The sequence below is a fragment of the Eublepharis macularius genome, chromosome 7 (assembly GCF_028583425.1).
Source record: "Eublepharis macularius isolate TG4126 chromosome 7, MPM_Emac_v1.0, whole genome shotgun sequence".
In the NCBI taxonomy this organism is placed as follows: domain Eukaryota; kingdom Metazoa; phylum Chordata; class Lepidosauria; order Squamata; family Eublepharidae; genus Eublepharis; species Eublepharis macularius.
The window spans coordinates 144,136,815-144,159,617 of record NC_072796.1 but is presented as its reverse complement, the minus strand read 5'-3'; the positions used below and the strand labels follow the sequence as shown (position 1 = coordinate 144,159,617).

General features: G+C 58.9%; 1 protein-coding gene across 1 annotated transcript in view; it reads right to left on the bottom strand.

Moving 5' to 3' along the window:
• LOC129334030 (microtubule-actin cross-linking factor 1, isoforms 6/7-like) overlaps nt 1-22,218 on the bottom strand; it is a 38,936-nt gene extending 16,718 nt beyond the window's left edge. Inside the window, exons 1-20 of the mRNA XM_054985954.1 lie at nt 22,068-22,218; nt 21,146-21,387; nt 20,533-20,652; nt 19,751-19,858; nt 16,373-16,591; nt 16,069-16,272; nt 14,489-14,708; nt 13,923-14,149; nt 12,670-12,792; nt 11,739-11,840; nt 11,302-11,403; nt 10,863-10,994; nt 10,356-10,511; nt 10,070-10,267; nt 9,706-9,834; nt 7,445-7,615; nt 7,203-7,358; nt 6,152-6,358; nt 5,908-6,027; nt 2,435-2,604 (exon numbers count right to left, since the gene is read on the bottom strand). Of these exons, the coding sequence (XP_054841929.1) occupies nt 2,435-2,604; nt 5,908-6,027; nt 6,152-6,358; nt 7,203-7,358; nt 7,445-7,615; nt 9,706-9,834; nt 10,070-10,267; nt 10,356-10,511; nt 10,863-10,994; nt 11,302-11,403; nt 11,739-11,840; nt 12,670-12,792; nt 13,923-14,149; nt 14,489-14,708; nt 16,069-16,272; nt 16,373-16,591; nt 19,751-19,858; nt 20,533-20,652; nt 21,146-21,387; nt 22,068-22,218 (3,257 nt within the window). The remainder of the gene's footprint in view (nt 1-2,434; nt 2,605-5,907; nt 6,028-6,151; nt 6,359-7,202; nt 7,359-7,444; nt 7,616-9,705; nt 9,835-10,069; nt 10,268-10,355; nt 10,512-10,862; nt 10,995-11,301; nt 11,404-11,738; nt 11,841-12,669; nt 12,793-13,922; nt 14,150-14,488; nt 14,709-16,068; nt 16,273-16,372; nt 16,592-19,750; nt 19,859-20,532; nt 20,653-21,145; nt 21,388-22,067) is intronic.
• Nucleotides 22,219-22,803: the final 585 nt, after the last annotated feature.

The following is a 22,803-nucleotide window of genomic DNA, read 5'->3' as shown; positions in this document are numbered from 1 at the left end:
AAGCGGTGATGTTTGGTACCTGCAGGAGTTCCTGAGCGGCCTGTGAAGCAAACCCAAGCAGAGCCCATCGCAGGGCCACGCCCTCTGCTCTCCCTGCCCCCATGAAAGGGAGCAGTTTCGTTTTCAGTCTTTTAAAAAAACAATTCAACCCTGTTATATCCATATATGGACGGATAGGTCTTGGCAGATTTTTTGTTACGAGGTGGTTTGCCATGGCCTTCCCCAGTCATCTACACTTTACCCCCAGGAAACTGGGTACTCATTTCACCAACCTCGGAAGGATGGAAGGCTGAGTCAACCTTGAGCCGGCTACCTGAACCCGCCTTCTGCCAGGATCGAACTCAGGTCCTAAGCAGAGTTTGGGCTGCAGTACTGCCGCTTACCCCTCTGCGCCACGGGGCTCTTACATGTAGATGGATAAACATGCCCAAAAAGGTTTTTTAGCACTAGAATATAAATGTATTGATCGATCATCATAAGGATAGTTTTTGCACGCTCTCTGAATTCCCAGCTTTTCCTTTTTTTAAAACTAAGCCTCTAGCCTCTTCCCTTGTGTAGGTACGCCTTTTCCTTTGTATCTATGTGAGGAAAGGGCTAGAACCCTAGAAAAAATGAAAGCTGGGAATTGTGAGAACCTGCTAAACTGAGCATTACAACAGTGTGGCAATATAAAGATATTCTCGTGCCCATTTTTAAAAAACAATTGCAAAATTCCTGGTGGTCCGAGTGGGGGGGGGCACATTCAGCTGCAACAGAGGGTGGCACGGGTTGAAAGGGACGTCGTGCTTCCCGTACGCGTCATAAATGGATGGAAGTGAAAGCACCATCTGCACATTGTATGGGGGGGGTGCCTCACATGCACCCTTCCCTACAGCCAGCGGCAGCCCCCCCCCACCAGGAATGGTATTCCCCCCCCCCCCCGCAGCCTTGTGTGTGTGCCAGTGGTGCCCCCTTCATCCCTAAGTGTGTGTGTTCATTTTTGATCTTTTTTAAAATCCAGCTATTATTTCCCTATGTTGATATCGGCATGCACAGAAATTAAAAGGGTGGCGGCGCTGCTGCGATGCTCTGTGGCAACCTTGCTTGAAAACCATGATTATTTAAGCCATGTGTGACAGGAAATAAACTGGGGAAATGCTGAGTTTGCAGAAAAGCCCCCGCCCTTGAGAAACGATTCAAACTAGCCCAAAGCACGTTTCCTTGGCTGATGCATTGTTAGACGAAGAGAGCTGTGGTTCTCGAAAGCTTATGTGACAGTAAAGTTGGTTAGTCTTAAAGGTGCCACTGGACTCTTGACTATTTTGCAGCTACAGACTAACAGGGCTAACTCCTCTGGATCTATGACCTTGGCTGTAAAGTACTTCCTAACTATCTGTGCTTGATCAGACGTCTCACAGAATAAAGCTCTTTTAGAAAACAATGGGCTTGATCCTTGGGAGAGAGGGAATTCCTCGCAGAAGCGTCTCCGGCCCTAGACTGCTGAGCCCCGCGCAGGCACTGCCAGTCCTGGAAGGGCGGCGGCCTCTCTCGTGGAGAAGAAGGGAGTGTGGGGAGCAAGAGACTGGGGGCGGGTGAGCCTGGCCTCCCCCTGCCTGCCTGCACCTAGCAGAGGTGGACCAGAAGCCAGAATCTTATGGGGGGGGGAGTCCATTAACTGGCACTTCTTGGGTGCTGGAGGCTGCTAGCCTGGTTCTGATCCCAGTTTGGAGGGAGGGAACCCTAACGGAATAAAAGCTTCCCCGCTTCCCCCCCCACCGCCCCACCCCGCAAATCCCAGCAATAAGCAACAGGTGAAGGGAGCAAGCTGAGTGCCAGGGGAGCCTGGGGCTGAGAGACAGCCAGTATATTGTCACTCACAACAACCTTGTGAGGTAGGTCAGGTGGAGAGAGAGGAGTGGGCAAAACCGCTGCAGGGTCTCAGCTCCCAAGTGACCGCGGTAGTGTGCACAGCAAAGGCTGGGGACGTGGGACAGCCTCGCCAGGGGGTTTTACAAAGCAACCCCCCCCCATGCAAGGCACCAGCTGCATGTGACATCACAGTCAGCGTCCCGTAAGCGAGCGCGTGAATCCAAGCAAGGTGTGCAAGCGCAATGGGCGCGCCCTGGGGAAGAGCTGTGCCTCCCCACTGGCAAAATACTGGGATCTGACTGGTGGACAGATGGGATTCCACCCAAGCAATGACGTGTTTAACACAGATCAACTGATGACTGTCTGAAAAGGTCCGCAGCATTCAGGCCAGGGGACTTGCTGGAAACTCTGGAAGCAAAGACAGAACAAAAGGGGAGGCGAGCAGAGAGACGTTGCAGGGGCGGGGTGGGGTGGGAAGGCAGAGGAAGGGGGGAAGCCAAGAGTGCAGAGCAGCAGTCTGGGGGGCCCTGCAAGGCAGTCCACACACCAGTGAAGGCACACACACCCCCCCCATCCATTTACACACCTCTCTGCAGCCAGGCTCCACACAGCATCCCAGCGCCCTTTCAGCTCGGCCAGCATCTCATCCAGCGCCTGAACATCGGCAGGGAGCAGGGCCCTCTCACAGAGCAAGCGCCCGTTCCGCAGGGCTGCCTCATACACTGGGCGCTTGGTGCGAAGCCCCTTCTGGAACTCCTAATGGCAAAGAGGGAGAGAGAGACTGCGGGAGAGGTGGCAAAGGGCTCCAGCGGAGAGGGGGGGCTCCCAGCTGCAGGAGAGCTCCCAGCTGGGTGACCTTGGGTTAGTCACAGCTCTCTCAGAGCTCTCTCAGCCCGACCCACCTCGCAGGGTGATTGTCATGAAGATAGTAACAACACGCTTTGTAAACCGCTCTGAGTGGACGTTGTCCTGAAGGGCGGTATATACATTGAATGTTGTTGTTGTTGTAGGCCTCTGCCTCTCCCACTCGCTGGATGGAGCACTCCAGGCAAGAGATGGAGCTCTGCTCAGGGTCCCCCACGTGGCCGAGGCAGCTTTTCAGTGCAGCCTCCGCTGCTTCGTACACAGTACTACGGTCTACAGTCCCCATCCCATTCCAGCACATCAGTCTGAAGCATCTCCTTATGGCTTTGTTCCTCTATGTGCTCAATAATACCACCTTTAATAACAGTTCCTACTAATTTATCTGGGACGGTTGTTAGGCCAAGTGGCCGGGAATTCTCTGGTTCCTTTTTGGACCCCTTCTTAAAAATTGGTCTAGCATTTGCTACTCTCCAGTCTTCTGATACCATGGCCGATTTTAGTGACAGGTTACATACACAGGTCCATAGAAAAGAGTCCAGTAGCACCTTTAAGACTAACCAACTTTACTGTAGCATAAGCTTTCGAGAACCACAGCTCTCTTCGTCAGATGCATTGTCAGATGAAGAAAGCTTTGGTTCTCGAAAGCTTATGCTATAGTAAAGTTGGTTAGTCTTAAAGGTGCTACTGGACTCTTTTCTATTTTGCTACTACAGACTAACACGGCTAACTCCTCTGGATCTATATACAGGTCAGTAGATCAACAATTTCACCTCTGAGCTCCTTAAGAACGCTCAGGTGTATTGCCATCTGGACCTGGAGAGTTATTAGTTTCCAGTCTGCCTGTAACTCCTGGACTTCAACGCCTTGTAGGCGTTCCTTTGCGCCTGTCCAGTGAAATGCTGACAACAGGGGCCGGAATCAACCATGAGGCTATTGCCCAGAAATAACAGACACGGCACATGGCCGCCACAGTTCCAGCACCCTTTGCAAGTGGTGCGATGAGCCACAGGCACAAACGCAGGAAGCCAGTCTGGATCAAGAGCCAAGGAATCAAACCACGACAGGGAAGGTGTCCAAGTACAGATCAGAGTAAAATCCAATCCAGAAAGAGTCCAGGGCCATGTCCACACATGGCTGCTCGGGGTTCAGTTCTTTGGAGAGGTGTTTTTTTTCCTGCTTCCTCGCAACGTTGTCCTGCAAACGTGCACCTCCTGGGATTTGCTAGGCTTTTCTCTGATCTCTCTCAAGCCTGGTTTTCTCTGAAGTTTGGGGGAGGATTGCAGTAAAGCCTGAGTAGCTACTGTAGCGGTGGGGAAACTGGGGTTTTCCTGCTCACGTGGCAGCCATTATCCCTAACCTTGTCCTGCAGTGGCCATTTCCTTCCCCCACCACTAAAGGTTTTCCTCCCCTTCCCTCTGTTCTAGGTTCCCAGCTTTCTTTAAAAAAAAATTCTAGCCCCATTTCATTGCAGAGATATAAAGGGAAAGGTTTTCTCGCAATGGGAAAGGCTAGAGACTTTTAAAAAATGAACACTGGGAATTCAAAGAACCTGTTATGTATATTAGTATAACATTATTGCAATATAACAATATTCTAGTGCAGATTTTTTTAACTCGCCAAAGCCGTAGTGGCCCTGGGGAGTGGTTAGCTGCTGGGAGAATAGGGCAGGGAAATGTCATGTGGAAGCCGCGTTGCTACTGTGCTTTATCAGCAGCCACACCAGCAACGGAGAAGCCATGCAGGCCTGTCCTTCTGTGGAAAGCTCAGAAGACAAACCAAAAAGAGAACAAACACTTAAGTCAGAGAGAGTTTCTTCCTGTGATAAACTGCGGTGGTAGTTGAGGAACTGTGCAGGAAGGCAAGGCTCCACCCCTTAGGCATGCCTGTTGCTAAGTGGGTGGAGTCCATGCCAAAACGAGCTCTTAAACCTCTCTGGACAGGTCAGATTGTGACTTTGTGCAGGCTCAAGTTCCCGCGGGTATGACTGCCCTGAGCCTATGAAGACCTGGAGTGCTGCCCTGAGCCCCTGCGAGAGAGGGATGAAAACCAGCCTCGCTGTAAGGGAGAGGCACCCCTCCAAGCGTCTCTGAGAGTCCCGTCCGGTTCACCCTAAGCCTGAAGGTTCTTAGGAGCTCCGCTCAAGTTCAAGCCCCCTCACAGGGAGGAGAGCCAAGCACGGCTTTGGGTATGTATTTATCTGGTAAAAAATGTGAGCAATGCTGCTCCTCTTGCCGCCAGCTGGCAAAACACCCGCATTCAGCATCTCCTCAAAGCCCTGGCAGCTCGGGTCAACCTCCACGCTCCATCTTCTGCAGAAAGGTTAATGTGCCCACTGGAAAGATGCATGCAGTGTGGACCCTCAAGGTCTGAGAAGGAGCGAAGGAGCCCACTGAGGAAAGCTCCGGAGGCCCCCAGGTGTGCACGGAGGGCGCGAGGGCAGCTAGGAATGGGCTGAGTCACTGTCCTCCCAGAGAAGCGGTGGGCCCTTCCTGAGGAACGGCGTCTTGGGTCCTGACTGACTTCTCCCCTTTAACACCCAGAGGATTTCCGCTTTTGGTGCCATAAAGTTCCAGAACTTCCTCGCTAAGCTTTATGGGCATGGAGGGCTGCTTGGATGTGAGTGGCAGAGGAGAGAAAAAGTTCCGTGGGGAACCTCCCAAGGCAGCCCCTGACTGCAGCTGGAGCAGGAGGCAGAGATTGCTTCTAGGGCGCTGCTGTGTCTTCTTCCCTGGATGCTGGTGGGGCTCGGGGCTCCCCCCTCCTGTGGGGCACCAGAGACTACAGGATGCCGGCGGGTAGGGGGGCCTGGGGCGTTTCTCTGGGCAGGTCTTTTATGTAGCCCAGGGACCACATTTGGGAGGATTCACACTGGCCAGGGCACTCAGCTGGGGGGATTCCCTACCCTCATGCAAACAGACAGGAGCCGTTCTCACGGCACCGGAAACAAGATTTCACTCCACAACAAGGTTCTGTGGACCGGGGGTCTGGAATATACAGGAGCCACACGAGGCCTGTCAGCCACGCCTTCACTCGGCAGAGAAGGGCAAGAAGGTGCCGCCTACTGGGCTGCAGGTGAAAGGCCCCGCCCAAGGAGGGCCGTACTTGCAGGATCCAGGGCTGCTTCTATGACGCTGCTGGGTGGAAAGCCTCTGGCCATCCCTCTGTCCCAGCAGGGGGGCACTGCCCCCCCCTTACCTTGTGCTCTCCGAGGCGGCCCTTGATCTCCTCCGGGGTCTTCATGGCACTGCTGGGCATCTCCAAAGTGGCCTCTGCTCCATCCAGCCAGTCAAGAAGTAGCTGCCAAGACTCGTAAAACTGAAGGCCAGAGGGGTGCAGCGGTCAGCAGTCGGTCCTGCGCCGGTCCCAGAAGCAGCGCCCAGGACACTGGGGCCTCGCCTGCTCCCCTCCCTCCACGTCCCCCCCCCCCGCCTGCCAGCACCTGCTTGGCTTGTTTGCGGGCCTCTTCCAAGACTCTGCCCCTCTCGCTGGCGTGCTGAAGCACATTGGCCAGCCGCTCCTTGGCAGCCAGCACGACGCTGTGGGTGACCCCTCCGTCCTGCTTCTGGCCAAAGTCCTTCATGCGGGCAGCCGCTGCCTCCAGACCAGCCAGCTTCTCCCGGTGGGCATGGGCATCCTGGAGCAGAGCCTGGCAGTGCGCAAGAGGGAAGATGGACCCAGAGGTGCCAGGCCCTTTGCCAAGCACACGCCCCCCAGCTCCAGCCCAGAAAGAGCTCCGTGGAGATGGAGGGCTTGGCAGACAGCCCCCTCCGCCCTCTCTGCCAGTGCAGCCGTTGGGATGGAAGCCCTTCACAATGCCAAGTGCCAGCTCGGTGTGTGTCCCAGAATGGAGTGCTTACTGACTGGGGAAGAGACAAAGCTCCTCCAGGGCGGCCTCAAAAGCCTCGTGAGGTCTGCCCCAGATGGCCCGGGGAAGGGTCCAAGCCTGGGCGACCATCAGGGGTCTCCAGGAAGGAAGAGTCTCTGGCACTCCAGAGCAGGGCGGAGTCCAAGGGCCACCACCGTTCGGCCCTTGAGATGTCAGGCAAACGAGAAAGTGAAACCACTTGGGATAAACCTCAGAAGGCAGAGGGTCCGTGAGGAAAGCCCGAAGGAAGCAAGGGGATCTATACTCCATGCGTGGCCACGGGGGAGGACCGCCAGAGCCCTGGGAAGTTAACTGCCAATCTCAGAGGGTGCCACGCCCCTTCACAGTGAGCATTCAAGGCTCCATCTTGGGCCTCCGAAGGGCGGGGAGACCCTGAAAAGGGCCCCTTCTGTTGGCCAGCTCCGGCCTCAGGGACCGGTTTCTACAGCCCGGGATCTCCAGCTGTGGAGAATCTGACAGATGAGTCCAGAGCGCACACAACTGCTCGGCAAGACAGCTTGAGAACATCCCACAGGGGCCAGGAAGGCAGCCAGGGTGGCACGCCTCCGCCTGGACCCCCAAGTGTGCCAGCAAACCCAACCGCCTTCCTGGTACTCCGACTCACCTTCTGCTGCTGTATCTGGCAAGTGACTGTTTCCAGGACATAGCTGGGAGGGGGCAGGGCCCCCAGGGCCTCTTCGGCAGCCCCCACCCACGACAGCAGCTCCTGGGAGGTGGAGTGGAACTCCGTGGTCGCCGCCAGGCCCTCGCTGAGCTGCTCCTGGGGGAGAAACTGAGCATTGCAGCCCCTTCCTGCCCAGTGACCGCAACTGCACACCTCACCCCGCCCCACCCACCCACACCGACCTTTCTCTCCTGGACCAGGCTGGCGACGCTCTTCCATTTCTGCTCCAGGATGTTCACGCTGTGCTCCGTGCTGGAGGGCCGGGCAGGAGGACTGGTGGCCAGCAGCTGTTGCAGCTGGTCCCGGACTCGGTTGTAAGCTTGCTGCTTGGATTCTGCCTCTTTGCACAACTCCTGTCAGACAAAGCGAGGCACATGAGCGCGTGAGTGTGCGCTGTCGCTCCCTGTCCATCACTGTGCATCAAAGGGCGTCCTGATCAGGCAAAGGAGGGAGAAGGGACGTGCCTGACTGGTATGTATTGGGATGGAGGTGGGGGGGCGGGAAAGGCCTCGCAGAGATCAGGACTTGGAGATGGCCCACAGGCGCAGTGACAGGACTGAAGGTGCCCTGCCGCCTGGAAAGCAGGGTGCTGGACTTAAGGTGAGCAGGCAGGGCCAGGCCGGATGGCGTGAGAGGCCATGGCTCAAGGGATGAAGGTCCAGCGAGTCAGACGGTCCGGACCTGGAGGAGGCAACTGAAGGCGGCTGGCTGGGAACTGTGCTCCGGAGAAGGAGGCAGCACAAAGGAACGGAGGGCAGAAGGAAGCAGAGGGACCCTCTCCCATCACGCTGGGCGTCTGGATGAAGGCGCCGAATGAAGGTAACCAACAACCGCTCACAGCAGACAAAAGGAAACAGGTCTTTACTCAGCAAGTAACTAAACTCTGGAATTCACTGCCAGCAGGGGCAGCGATGGCCTCGAGCACAGATGGTTTTGAAAGGGACATATACAGAGCCAGGGCGAATGGGTCTCTTAACGGCTACCAGCCCGGTTAGGAAAGGCAACCTCCATAGGCAGTAAAGCAGTCAATACCAGCGCCAGGAGGCAGCCTCAGGGGAAGGGTTCCTGTTGGAGACCAGCTGCCTCCATCCAGAGGGGGAGTTATCTGGCAGGGCTCCACAGGGCACAGGCTCATCCCCCGTGTCGCTCAACCTCTACGTAATCTCTTTAGGAGGAATCATTTGTGGCTACGGAACTGGACGTCACCAGCAGGCAGAGGACACCCAGCTCTGCATCGCACCAAATCCGAACCAGCTGGTGATGCAGTAGAAGCCTTAAGTCGCTGCCTGACAGCTTTGATCAAATGGTTGAAAGTAAACAAACCGAAGCTGACCCCAGACAAGATGGTACTGGTTGGGAAGGCAGAGACCTGGAAGAGCCTGTTGCCCACTTTCAGTGGGGTTCAGCTGACCCTTGGAGACTCAGTCAAGAGCCCGGGGGTTAAACTGGATGCAGCGCTGCTGTTGGAGAAGCAAGTCAAGGCAGCTGCAAGAAAGGCCTTCTCCCCACTACCTGCCTTGCCACGGCCAATCCGGCCACCCAGATCCATGCCATGCTAACACCGAGACTAGACTACTGTAGCACACTCTACACCGGCCCACCCTCAGAGACAACTTGGAGACTCATGGCAGTATGAAGGGAAAGCATTGAAATGTAGTGTTTAGTGTTTGTAGGTCACCTTCCCCTTTTTTCCACCCCTCCTTCCCTTTCTCTTTTTTCCCCCTTCTTCCCCATCCCTTGTGCTATTGTAGTCTTTTGTAGTTACTGTCTTGTAGGTTATATATGTATGCAGTAGTTTTGTATGTTAGATATTGAAAAATAAAAAATATTATAAAAAAAAAAAGAGACACAACTTGGAGACTCTAGCTGGTGCAGAAAACCACCGCTCAATTATTATCAGGAGCTAAGCAGAGCGTGCCTCTGACCCCCTTTTTCAGTCGCTCCACTGGCTGCCCATTAGTTACCATCGCCCATCAGCCCTTCATGGCCGTGGTCCCTCGTATCTACCGGACGCTCTCTCTCCCTGTGCTCCACCACAGCAGCTTCGCTTGTCTGAACAGGGCCTTCTGCGGGTGCCACTCTGCAAATGGGCCGAAGCAAGAGCTGCCCGTAAATGTGCGTTCTCCGTAGCAGCCCCTCCCGCATGGAACAGCCTGCCTGGGGAGGTCAGCAGGGCAAACGGGATGATTCAGGAGGGCTGTTTGACACCAGCCACAGGGCTGTACCGTAAGGAAATGGTTCAAAGAGATGCTTTGACAGGCTCTCTCACTGTGATTTATCACGTCATCTCGAGGGGGCTTATTTTCTGCAGCCTGCATGCTGTCGCCTTGTTTAATAAATGTTCCGGCTGCAGATCATACTGAATTCCACTCTGCCGTCTGCCTTGAATCCCAGTGAGAAAGCCGGACCACAAGTAAATAAAATAAAGATAAACTGAGCTCACCAGGTGTGCTGTCAGCTTGTCCTTGGCAGTCTCCAGGTGGCCCCAGGTGGGCTTGGCAGAGCAGAGCTGCACTTCCACGTGGTCCAGCCACTGGAGCAGCTCTGTGGCCTCCAAGGTGACGTCCTGCACCTGCGAGGGGCAGAAGCACCCACGGTAGGACGCTCGGCCCCTGGGCACGGTGGAGGTTGCAGGGGCTGAGCCGCCTCGACCCAGCAGGACGGGGAGCGGGGAGAGGCCAGCTCGGGCTCCGTGGCCCCACGGGCTCCAGGGACTGCCACGCAAGGGGCCAGGCCAATGCCAGCGCAGCAACTGCTCCGGGGGTGTGGACAGGCGCCCCCCCCCAGCTGCCCCCGCCCTGGGTTACCTGGCTGAGGTTGTTCTCCAGTTCCAGCTGGCGACTGGCCATCTGGGCCAGCACAAAGTCCCAGTGCTGGTGGAGCTGCTGGAGGCTGCCCTGCAGGCCGTCTGCGGAGACCCCCCCACCGGAGAGCAGCAAGCCTTGGCCAGCCTCAGTCACCGACTGCACCGTGCGAGCGCGAGACAGGATGTCGTTCTGCAGCACCTGCCGGGGGAGCACCAGCCAGGTGAGCCGGGGCCTCCAGGGGGCACCCCCCCCCGCCCCGGCCCCCTCCTGGGCCCCCATGCCTTGCCTTGTGCTTAGCCAGCTCAATCTCGCAGCTCTGCAGGTCCAGGCAGCGGGGCAGCGGGCCCTGCAACTGCTCCACGGTGTGCAGAAGCCAGAGCAGCAGCTCTTCCAGCTGGCTCTGGAACTGGCCCAGGCCCAGGAGGGCGTCTTCCAGCTGATGCTGCAACAGAGAAGCCCCACGGGACCCCCCCCCCCCAGAGTCAGCTGGCCTTGGGCAAAGGGCGCACACAGGCCGGGGAGGGGGCACTGGGGAGTGCTGCACCCCTGGCCAGGCCAGCTCCAGGGGGCTCTTCTTTTCTCAGACTGGGGGCGGGGCGGGGGGCAGAGAGTCTGTCAGGAAGGCAAAGGCGCCACCCCCAGCAGCCTGGCCACAGCCCAGCCCCACAGGAGGCCACTGGCCAGACTGGAGCCGCGCAAGGCTGCCAGGCGGGAAAGCAGCAGCAGCGGCAGCGGCGGCAGGGCCGGCTCTCCTGCCCCTCTTGCCATCTTACGCCCGCTGCAGAGGCCTCACCTGCCGGCCCACAATCTCCTCCTCCAGGCGGTGCCAGCGCTCTCGCAAGCCGCTGGTGGCGTTCGGGGTCCCCCCGCGGTGGGGCAGGCTTTCCAGATCCACCCTGCACTGGTACAGCTCTCGTTTGAAGTCCTGCCCAACGGGATTGGGGGGTCAGGGAGGGGGCCGAGTTCTCCCATTTCCCTCCTCGCTGGCCTTCCCAAGCTTGCTTCAGGTTTCCTGTGGCTGCTGAGACCCACACAATGCACCCTCGGCAGGATCTCTGTCTCACACACGCGCGCCCTTCTGTCTCAGCCAGCCACAGCGTCCCTCTGGGGTAGGAGAAGTGTAGGAAGCCATGGGCCCCTCCCAGGCCAGCATGCACAGAAGGGCCTCCCCCGTCCCCTCTCATGCACGGGGGGGGGGGGGGGGGCTGTCTCCGCCCCAGACTCCTCCTCACCTTCAGCTCCAGCAGCTGCTGCTTGGCCACACTTGGCTCCCCTCCCACCAGGAACGCCTCTGCAATCCGCTGCTCCGCTGTCTCCATCCAGCCCAACAGCCTCTGGGGGGGGGGGGCAGACACAGCAGGGAACTGGGGGCAGGATCCTGGAAGGGTGAGCTCCAGGCCCAAGCCCAGCAGAGGCCGACCCTTGGCCCTCGGGGACGGGCTGCCTGCCACTCTTCTCGCCACTGCAGCCAGGAGCACACACACACACCCAACCTGTGGGGCCAGGGAGCTGCAGCCTCAGGTCGAACGCATCCACAGCGGCAGGCCCCATGCCCAGGAGGCCGAGGAGCAGGCTGGCGAGGCAACAGCCCCCAGGGCCAGTGCTGGCCCCCAGGGAAAAGACGAGCCCGGGGCTGGGGGCGGAGCGGGGCCTACGGGTGCCCTCTCACCTCCACAGTCTCCCGGCACAGGAGGGAGGCCTGCAGCTGCTCCGCCAGCCGGCCTTGCCGCTCCGTCCACATCTTGCTGAGGCTGCTCCAGGAGGAGTAAAGCTGCGGAAAGGGGAAGGGAGCGAACCCAACAGGTGGGCGGAAGCAGCGCGCAGAGCGCCCGCCCACCCGTGAGCCCCTGCCACCCACTTGGGTCATCCTGGAGAGCCCATATGGGAACCCAAAGCCTGGCTGCGCCAGCGAGGGAGGCGCACGTCATGGAAGGAGTCTCCACGAGGAATGGCTGGTGATGGACGGCTAGTGGCTACGCCAGGGGTTTGTGATGTGCCATAAGTTCCTGGTTGGGAGGGGATGGACTAACTTTTGCAGGGGGCAGAGCAAGGCTGGGAGAAGGGGCTGGCAGGAGGCAAGGGGCTAGGAACAGAAGCGCCCGCTGGCCTCCCGTATCTGCTGCATCGGTACATCAAAAACAGCCAGCTCCTGACAAGAGGCCGCAAGTCTTCTGAACGTCCTCCTCATGAGGAAGCTGGCCCCGCGTGATGCCCTGCACTCCCCCCCCCCACCCCCCGCCGCTGCTCGCCAAGGAGTTCACCTGGCGCCCTGCCTTCATTTTATCCTTGTAAACAGCCCTGTGAGGAGGGCTAGGCTGAGCCGGAAGGGCCGGCCCAAAGTTGCTCAGGGAGCTTTACGGCCAAGAGGCAATGGCAGCCTGCCTCTTCCCGGGTCCTGGTTGACCCCCCCCCCATTCCCATGCCAGCTGGCTGGCATGGGGAGGGGGCTGTGTGTCAGGAGTGCCGTGCACAATCACTTTCCCACGGGAGTCGGTCTTGGAAAATGCCCTGCCCGTGCACCCTCCACGCATCCCCTCCCAGAGCCCCAGACGGCCATGCAGCCCCTGTGGCATTGCAGCTTTAGAGTCCACCCTGCTTACATCGTCCAAGCTCTTGGTGACATCTGGCTTGTCCCCGTCTCCGCAGGAGGACATCAGCTGCGTGCCCAAGACACCCAAGGAATCCAGCTCGCTCTGCAGAGCGTCAATCTCCTCTCGCAGCACCTGGAGCGGCAAAGGGGGGAAGGGCTGGGTAGCTACATCAAGGGGATCGCCTGCAGAGACGGCTGCGAGGACAACAGGCAGGGCTGCCTGGCCGCTGGCTTGCGGGGAATCAGATCTTGGCTGACTGGGAAGGACAGAGCTGGCGGCAGGCTGCGCAAGTAGGGGACCTCCGGTGGTCTCTTCAGCTGCCACTTGGTCCCCAAGTGGCATCCTCCAGCTAAGCAGACAGACCCAACTGGCTTTAGTTGCTATTGCTTTGAAAAACACAAGGCGCAGTCCCTGAGCCCAAACTATCAAGGCTGTTCTTGTAGCGCCCTTCGCCAGAGTTACTTAAGATGTTGCGGAAGAGAAGGGGAAACATAGAATCATAGGGGTGGAAGGGACCGCCAGGGTCATCTAGTCCAACCCCCTGCAAAAGGCAGGAAATTCACAACTAGCCCCCCTCCCCACACCCCCAGTGACCCCTGCTCCATGCCCAGAAGATGTGCCTCTATACCGCCCTTCTGGGCAGAGGAGTGCCCACTCAGAGTGGGGGGAAAGGTAGTGTTATCATTGTTCCCACAATGCCGCTGGGGAGCTGGGCTGAGAGGAGGGGCTCACCCAAGGCCGCCTGTTGAGCTCATGGCAGGAGTGGGAGTTGAACCAGCAGGGGGCTAATTTGCAGTTCAGCCACTTAACAACAACAACAACAACAACGTTCGATTATACTGCCCTTCAGGACAACTTAACGCCCACTCAGAGTGGTTTACAAAGTATGTCATTATTGTCCCCACAACAATAATCCCCCTGTGAGGTGGGTGGGGCTGAGAGAGCTCTGAGAGAGCTGTGACTGACCCAAGGTCACCCAGCTGGCTTCAAGTGGAGGAGTGGGGAGTCAAACCCGGCTGTCCAGATTAGAGTCCTGCCGCTCTTAACCACTGCACCAAACTGGCTTAACCACTATGCCACACCGCCACTGCCTTCAATGCGCGTTGACAGATGAAATGGAGATGCTGATGCAAGCAGGGAAGTCGAGTCCAGAGCCAGCGTGGCCGCTCCTCCGGCTGCTCTCCCCCCCAGGGAGCACCAGGGCATGCCCACGCACCATCCCCTGCCGGGCCAGGAGTCCCCGGAAGCCACGGCCGCCGTACCTGCATGGTCCCGAGCTTGGCCCGAACGGCCTCGGGGTCCGAGGGGGCCTCCTCCAGGTCCAGCAGCACCTGCTGGGCGTCGCCCACGCTGGCCCCCAGGCTGGACAGCCCACGCCAGAAGCGGTCAGCCAGCGCCAGCAGGCCCTGAAGCCAGCTCTCCCGCTCCTCCGCTTGCTGCCACAGCCCTTGCCATCGGCTCTGAAGCTGCTCCACGCGAGCCTGGATCCCTGTCAGCAGGAGAGGGCAGCGCTAGGAGAGGGGCCAGGGGCTGGGCTGGCCCAGGGGCTGAGGCGGGGGGCCTTGTTCCCTCACGAAACAGGAGAGGCTCATGGGACTCGGGTGACAAAGGGCAAGGGACGCTCTCCAGGGGGCCGAGGCATCTCGCAACAGTGGAGGTAAGAGGGGGAGCAGCGGAGAAGCCACGTCAGCCAGTCCAGGGGCCCTTCCTGGCTCACGGCAAGCTACGCATTTGGCTGACTGGCTGACACGCACATACGCGCATGCACACGCGCACGCACGCTGCGGTTGGCTTGGGGCTGCAAGAGATGCCGCGGGGGGGGGCGTACCTGCGCTTGCACCAGCCTGCATGGTGGCCAGCAGCTCATCCCGCTGCCCACGGAGGGTCTCCAGAGCCACGGCAAGCTGCTCCAGTTCGGCCAGCCTGAGGCTGTTGCCTCTCACTTGCTCCCGCAGCCACGCCAAGTCCCCCCGCACCACAGGCGGGTTCGGCTCCTGGCTCTGCAGCCTCTCCAGGCACTCCGCCATCAGTTCCAGGCGCTCCGACAGCTGCAAGGAAGGCACAAGAGAGGGCTGGAGCCGGGGACTTGCCCCAGCAGGCTACTAGGAAGCTCCTCTTGGGAGAACGGAGCAGCAAGGCTCACGTCCGACAGTGGCGGGAGGGTCCTGGGGGTCCCAGAGCCCAGTCCCAGCGGCAGAGCTAGAAGCTCAACTGCCCCGCCAGGCTGCAACAATTCAAACCCGGGGGCTGTTACTTCTGCACCTGTTTTCGGCATTCGTGGAGCTTCGTGGCACCGGGTTCATATAACCCAGGACTGCTATTCTGAGGGTCTTTCCTAGGCAGGCTCCTCGGAGGCCAATGACTGGCTCCGAGGTCTCTTGCGCACAGAGAGCGAGCACACGGCCTGCACTGAGGGTGCACACAAAGGAGGCAAGAGAGGGTGCCTCTCCTGCCATGCAGAAAAGGCAAAGCTCGTGCGGCTTCAGTTAGCCTTGGAGCCACGCAAGGAAAGGAGAGGAATTTCATCCCTTCAGCCTCCCCTTGGTTGAACTGTTGGAAACTAGGCTCCTGGCTTGATTGTTAGCATTTCAAAAGAAAACCTTTACCCCTCTAAGATGCAGAGGAGTTAGCCGTGTTAGTCTGTGGTAGCAAAATCAAAAAGAGTCCAGTAGCACCTTTAAGACTAACCAATTTTCTGTACCATGCATCTGACAAAGAGAACTTGATTCTTGAAAGCTTATGCTACAATAAAATGGGTTAGTCTTAAAGGTGCTACTGGACTCTTTTTGATTTTACCCCTCTAAAGCACTGACTGCAGAGTGTGGGAGCCAGTTCTGAACAGCAAAAGCAAACGGGGGGGGGGGGCGAAGATTACAACCCTCTTTTTGTTCTCTCTCCACACAACATGGGTGGAACCAGAGACACACTCTTCTTCCTGTCCATTAGGGTGGTTCTGACCCAAACCAGGGCCCCCCCTGTTCTGAAACCAAATCTTTCCCCGCACTGTCTGGAACATATTGTTCACGCTTCTATTTCCTCTGGGCAAGGAGTCCGTGCCTAAGATATCTGATATCCTGGATTCATTATGCAGACTAAAAACATGCTATTTACATAACATGTACGGTTTACATATTTAATCGAGAACAAGAAAGCTTCCAGAACTTAGCTTTCCATAGTCTTGGGTTTTCGTGGCTCCCTGGCTGGCAGTAAAACTCTGAGTTGGGTGTGCCCCAGTGGCCCTCGGAAGGGAAGGGAGCAGGGAGGAAGAGGGCGGCTCAGCAAGCCCGGGTCAGGCAGGAGTGCCTGGCCCAGGCTCTGCCCTCGGCTGCTGGCTCCGGTCTCCCATTCCCCAGCTTGAGAGGAGCTCTCCAGCGCAGGCGGTGCCCTGATACCCAGCTGGTGGCTTACCTGGCCGTAGCGGGGGAGAGCATCTTCCAAAACGGACGCAGCCTGGCGGACATGCTCCCGGATGCCCCCGTACTGCTCCTCCGCCAGTTGCCAGCCCTGCTGGAAGGGGGCCGCCTCCTGTGGGCAGAGCTGGGCTAGCTGCGCGGACACACGCTGCAGCTTGGTCATCAAGGGCCTGTGTTCCGCAATGGCCTCCCGAAGACACTGTGCAAGCCAGAGGTGGGGTGTGAGCTAGAAGGCCCTCGGCACCATGAGGGCGCTGGATGCTGCCCCCCTGCCCCCCCCCCGCAGCTCCCTCCCTCACCTGCAGCAGCTCCTGCTGGTCCTTGAGGGTGTCGCAGCCGATGGCGTCTGGAGAGAAGCGCCCCACTGCCTGCTGGGTCTCTTCCAGCCATGGGAAGAGCTCCTCCTGGGCCTCTGCATACTGGGCCAGCAGCAACTGGGCATGCTCCAGCTGCATGGTGCAGGCTGAACTCTGACACAAGAGGCGCTCTGCCTGTTCCTGCAGCGGCTGTACCAATGGCTGTGGGGCACACAAGATATGCAATAGGGCGCGAGTTGGGGCTGTTCCCCCGCTGCGGAGGGAGGGCCAAGCCAGCTTTGGGGCACGGACGCCTTCCTTTGTTCTCCCTGCCTGGTTCATTCCAGGTGCCCCGTCCCCTTCCCCAGTGGCAGGCGGAGCAGCAGGAGCGGCTGGGCCACCACCACAGCAGCAGCTGCACCGCCAAGCCCTCTGGCTCATTTTACCCACCCAAGTTTATGCATCCATTACTGTTTGCACACCCTCCCTTTCCTTTCTGGTTCACGGGGGGCTTGGTGTGTGTGTGTGGAGAGTGCCATCAAGTCAGAGCTGATTTATGGCAATCCCTGCTGGGGTTTTCAAGGCAATAAACTAACGGAATTGGTTTGCCATTGCCTGATTCGGCACCCCTGGTCTTTGGGGGAGGTCTCCCATCCAATCACTAACCAAGGCCAACCCTGTTTAGCTTGCAGAGAGCCAGTTTGGTGTAGTGGTTAAGAGCGGCAGGACTCTGATCTGGAGAACCAGGTTTGATTCCCCACTCCTCCGCTTGGAGCCAGCTGGGTGACCTTGAGCTAGTCACATCTCTCTCACAGCTCTCTCAGCCCCACCCACCTCACAGAGGGATTATTGTTGTGGGGATAATAATAGCATACTTTGTAAACCACTCTGAGTGGGCGTTAAGTTGTCCTGAAAGGCGGTATATAAATCAAATGTTATTATTATTAGATCATAGTCTGCTGACGGCACAAACCGTTATTGAAATTTTTCAACAGCTGAATAGCATCTCTGCTCAACTTGACCAGCTTAATCATAGCTTGGGAGCTTCCTTGCAGGAGACTTTAAATTCTGCCCCTTTAAAAGGCTTGCTGAGCGGGACATCAAAAATAACTCAAATTATTATTATTATTATTATTATTATTATTATTATTATTATTATTATTATTATTATTATTATTGATGAGATCAGGCTTGCCTGGGCTATCGAGGTCAGGGTCACAATGGCTTACAATTCCAAATTTTAAAACATATCTAGAAAAACTCAAGTAAAGCCCCCCACCTACCCCAAAGACGCCTGCAGCTCAACCCCCATTAAAGCTCCCGTGAATAGACTGCTGTTGCAGCGCCTCTTTAAAACGCCTCGAGGCGATGCCCCTCTCTCCTCCGGGAGCCTGTTCCGTGGGGAAAGCACAGGCTGCAGCAGATGCCAGGTGGGCTCCCGTAAGGGAAGGGGCACCCAGAAGAGGCAGGTGCGTCTGAGAGGAGCCAGCCCTGCAGGGGTGTGGGCCCCAGGCCACGAAGGTCTCTTGGGGTCATCATAACTGGCAACTTGAATTGAACCTGGAAACAAACAGGGGCTCTGGGAGGGGCAGGTGTGTCACCGTCAGCTACTTCCTTCTAAACCAGTTGTGGTTCCTGGGGTAACCTCAAGGGCAGCCCCATGTCGGGCTCATTACAGTAATCCAACAACGAGCCAACTTTTACATCTTGCATGAACAGAGCCAGCCCAACAACCTTCGGTTCTCTCTAAGCAGAAGCCAGGCAAGAGAAGGTGAATTTCAAGTGTCTTTCCTTTAACGATGTTTGAAATACGCTGTCTGGCATGACGAGGAAGTGCTCCATAGTACCCCAGAGCATGCTGAGGAGTTCCTAGGCCCGTTCCCACACCTTCCACCCCCGACCAGCCAGGTGAGAGGGGCAGGGGGCAGAGACTGGGAGCAGGGGGTCCCTCACCCCCACCAGGGAATGGGATCCCTAAGCCTCGCTCACTGGGCCAGTGATGGGGGGGGGAGGCACGGGGGAAGCATGTGTGTGCTCCGGCACTCCCCCGTTGTGCTGTGTGATGGGGGCGCTGTGGGCCATGCTGAAGCCAGATTCAATCAAAATTGCCCGTTTGGAAGCTCCTCCATTGTGCCAGAGGTACCCTGCTGCCCCCTACCCCACCCCCCAGGCCCCAGGCCCCTGCCTCCTTGGCAACCCTAGTGAGGGGATAGCCCTAAAGAAGCACCTTTGCCCCCACCATCCGCCTCCCCTGTGGGAGCCCAGCACAGCCGGACCGTCCAGCCTGTCCCTCCCTCTTTCTTTACAGGCAATCGACCACCACTCCATAGTAAGGGAGGTTTTCTTCGTGTTGGGGAGCCGTCAGCCACCCCCAACCTGTTTTGTGGCTATGCAGCAAAGGCAGGGCTCCTTCCCAGTCCACCCCGGCCTGTGTGAAAGTCCCGCCTGTTGTTCCAGCTGAGGGCCCTCCACGTGCACGCTGCCCTGCGCCTCGGCTTCTCCTGCACACAGCTCTGGTCGACCCGTGAGACTGGCCAAGGAAAAGCTGCCAGGGCATGGGTGGGAGGGGGGCAGGCTGTGGGTGGGGCCTGGGATTGCCTGGTGGCTCAGAGGGCAGGTGGCCCTGGCTTTGCTTCACTCTGCCTCAGAGCCAGCCTGCACTTCTGCACTTCTCAGCCTGAACCGGCTGAGAAAAACGAGCTCACAGCACGACTCTTCTTGTGACCGGATTCCCTCTGACTCTGACCTCAGGACTGCTCACCCTGCCCGTCCCCCTTTCTGCTTCCTGGCCTGCTGTTAGCATCTGCCAAAGGGGATTCTCGTCCCCAAGGCCCTACTGAGGGCTCACAAGACTCCTGCTTACCGGGCCCTTCCTCTGAAAGCGGCGCAAGTCATGACTGATTCAAACAGCCTGTGCTGCCTTGGGAATTGCTGTGCCCTGCCTTCGCAATGGCTCAGAGTTAGCGGGGGTGGGAGAGGGAAGCCCCCTCCCCCATGCTCTTGCCCAGAGAGAGACCATGTCGGGATGCCTCTTGACACTCTCTCATCCCTGCTGATTTCATGCATTTCTCCAGTCTACCACCAGTCCTTTTAAAGCAAAGCGGCTGGTGATAAAACCTTGACTTTTGGTGATCTCGATGAAGCCAGAGCAAGGAGAGTGTAGCGGTTGTGTGTGTGTGTGTGAGAGAGGGGGGGGGGAGGGAGAGGGCATGAACTGCTGAGCCGGCTCACGTTTTCTCCCAATTCCCTGGGAAGGCGTGGCTGGCTCCAGGTGTGGGTCAGGAAAGGGGAACACCTTCTCCCCCCAGTGGCCAGAGGGGGCACCGCAGGGGCTCCGGGATACCCCAGCCCTCCTCCGCTTACGTGGCCTTCTTGCCTTACCTGGAGCTGCTGTTGCTCAGCCGGAGGGCAGGAGAGGAGCAGTGGGTCTGCTATAGCCACAAGCCGTTCCACCAGGCCATGGTGGCGCAGGATCTCTGCAGCCAGGAGCTGGGGATGAAGGGGGCTACGGTCATACGAAGGATGGGACAGGCAGGGGCCCCGTTTGGCTACTCAGAGGACAGGCTTTGGGGTCAGAAATGAGCCCTCCCTCAATCTCCCATAAGGATTCCTTGCCTTCCTTTGAGTCACGTAGGTGTGTGAGGTGTGCCACCTGCCTGGGAAGCCCCTCGTAGCAGACCACCTGCTATCTGCTTGAGCCACGCTGCGGCCTGGTCCTGCAGGTGGATCGGGGCTGCCGCGTGGGCAGTCCCACACTGAGGCTGGCCTTTGGACTGCTGCAAACACACGGAGGTGCCTTGTGCCGAGTCAGACCCTTGGCCAGTCCTGCCTCCTCGGGCGGGCAACGGCTCTTCGGGGCCTCAGGGCAGGGTCTTCCCACGACCTGACCTTTCTACTCGGAGAGGGTGGGAATTGACCCTGGGGCCTTCTGCTCACACCACTGAGCCATGGCTACTTCCTGACTCTAGGGAGGCGCCCACTCATTCTGAATGGCAGGGCGGGGGGGGGGGGGCTAGTCTGGCTGGGACAGGACAGTTCCCACCCCCACCCCCTTGCGCCCACCTACAGGGCATCCTGTGGCCATTCTCCCAGCTAGCCGCCCCTCTGCCCGCGGAATCTCTGCTCCCCCTCCCTCAAGGGGCCATCAGGCCCCACGGACCAACCTTCTGATCGGAGACCTGCACGTGGATGGCGTGGGCATCTAGGTGGACTTTGGCCAGCTCTTCCAGGCGCTTCCTGAGGCGGGACACGTGGGCCTCTTCAGACCCCAGAGCCTGCTCAAACTGAGGCAGATGCAGCCAAGTCAGCCCTTTGGTGGCTGGGGCAGGGGCGGGGCCTTCCTCCCATGATCCTTACACAGGAGGAAGTCCTCAGGGAACAAGGAGCCCCCCCCCCTTGTGTGGAGAGAGGGTGGCAGCTGGGGAGGCTGGTGTGCTGGAGATGCTCTGGGCTGCCGATCGGGGGACCGCATGGCTGTGCTGGCCAAAAGTCCTGGCTTGAAACCCAGGGCCACCTCCCTGCATCCTTCCTTCGGGGAGGTAAGATCCGGTATCCCCCGAAAGGGAAGGAAGGGAGCAAGGGGGTGCGGCCTCCCCAGCCGTTGCCGCCCTATCCCACCCGAGAGGTCCTGCTAAGCATTGGAGGCAGAGCAAGTTAGGACTTTGGTCTGGGCTCTGCATGGGCATGCCTCCCCCGGCCCAGAAAGGGAGGCCAGGGAGACGCCCCCCGCCCGCCAGCCCGCCAGCAAGTGGCCTCTGCCCCACCCCTGCCCGTCACCTTCTCTCTATCCGCAGTGCTGACGGGACGAGGCCCGTCTCCAGGCTGCCTGCCCTGGGGGGACAGTTCCCGTTCCATGCGGCACAGCCACAGGGCCAGGTCCTCCTGGGGGGGCTGCAGACGGGAGGAGGCCTCCAGGGTCTGCTCCAGACGGTGCAAGATGTCAGTGCTGCTCCGGCCCACGATCAGGAACCTCATCCGCAGGGAGTCCACCTTCTCTTGGGCAAGCTGGGCTTCTTCATCTGCAGGGGCAGAGCCCGAGGCCCTGGAATCAGCAGGAGCCTCCCCCTCCCCTCCCCCCCCAAGGCTTGTCCTCTTGCTGCCTGCTGGTGCCCCTGATGTCTCCGCTAGAGTGGCCCATCCGTCACCTTGCCAGGCCTGCAGAGCTCGGCAGGGCGGTGGGGTGGTGAGAGGGTCCGAAGAGGAGACGCTGCCATGGAGGCCCCCTTGGTGTGTGGATCTGAGCTGGGCCACCAAAACGCGTCTCTGGATGGCGCTCATTCACGTGTTACAGGGGGCACGAGATAGGGGTGTGTGGGGGGGGGGGTGAGACGTGCGGTGAAGGTTCTTCTCACATGTGCAGTGTCCCATTTGCCTCGGGACCACCGCGTGGTTGAGAAGGGGCTCCAGGCACCCACCCGCCACCCTGCACTGTTTTTCTGACCTGAAATGGTCTATTTGGACCACTGAGGAAACCCGCACATTTGGGCCTCCAGGCAGGACTGGAGGAGTGCCTGAGAGGTCCGAGTGTCTGGAGGAGAGCAAAGCAAAGTCCTCCCGCCCCACACAGCCTCCAAAGTGTGTGGGGGGGCAACACCCCCTCGAATCCCAGCTGACCCTCAGGCAGTCGCTCTGTCTCAGCCTGATCTGCTGCACAAGGCTTTAGAAAGCCGTGCGGCCAGAGGGCAAGACAGAAACATGCCGGCTGGGCAAACGGGCAGGTAGGCGGAGCGCAGCTGGCCGGGTCTCTGTGCCTCCAAGCCCTCTGGCCTCTGGGGAGGACCCCTCTGCTGCGGGCCAGGAGGGCTCAGGAGGAACCCGGAGGCTGCACGTGGAAGAGGGCTGTCTTGCATGCCGAGGAGACCGAGCCGGGCCCCTGCGGGGGCCTTCACCAGCCCTGCTCCCCAGGGCCTTCACTGGGAGGGCTCCCAAAGCCACTACTGCCGCAGGGCTGCAGAAGAGGCCCCTTCCGCCCGCATCCACTCCGAAGGCAGGCTGGCCTGCCCTGCAGTCAGCACTTGCCTGACACCATCCCCAGCAGTCGCTGCCCGTGTCCCAGGACCTGCTCCAGTTCCTCCGGCTTGGAGTGAATTTCCTTGCTCAGCTCCTGGAGGAGGCAAATAAAGCCAGGGGACACACGCACTCTCCCCCGCCAAATCCACGCCCTCCCCTGTCGTCAGCCAGGAGTTCCTTAGAGGCAGGGGCAGGTGGACTCGCGCTGGGCCTGTGGCCCCTTCCCCTGGCAGGCCAGGCCCCTCTCACACCCTGCCAACCCTGAAGGAAGGCTCAAAGGCCCAGGCTCCGTCCCTGGGGGGAGGCTCACGGCCAGCAGCTCAAGGCACAGCTCCCTGCTGACCCTCGTCCTTAGAGCTGAGCTCTGCCAGAACTCCTCCCCAGCACCGCCTCCTGTGGCCCCGGGAGGCCCCCCCCCCAAAGCC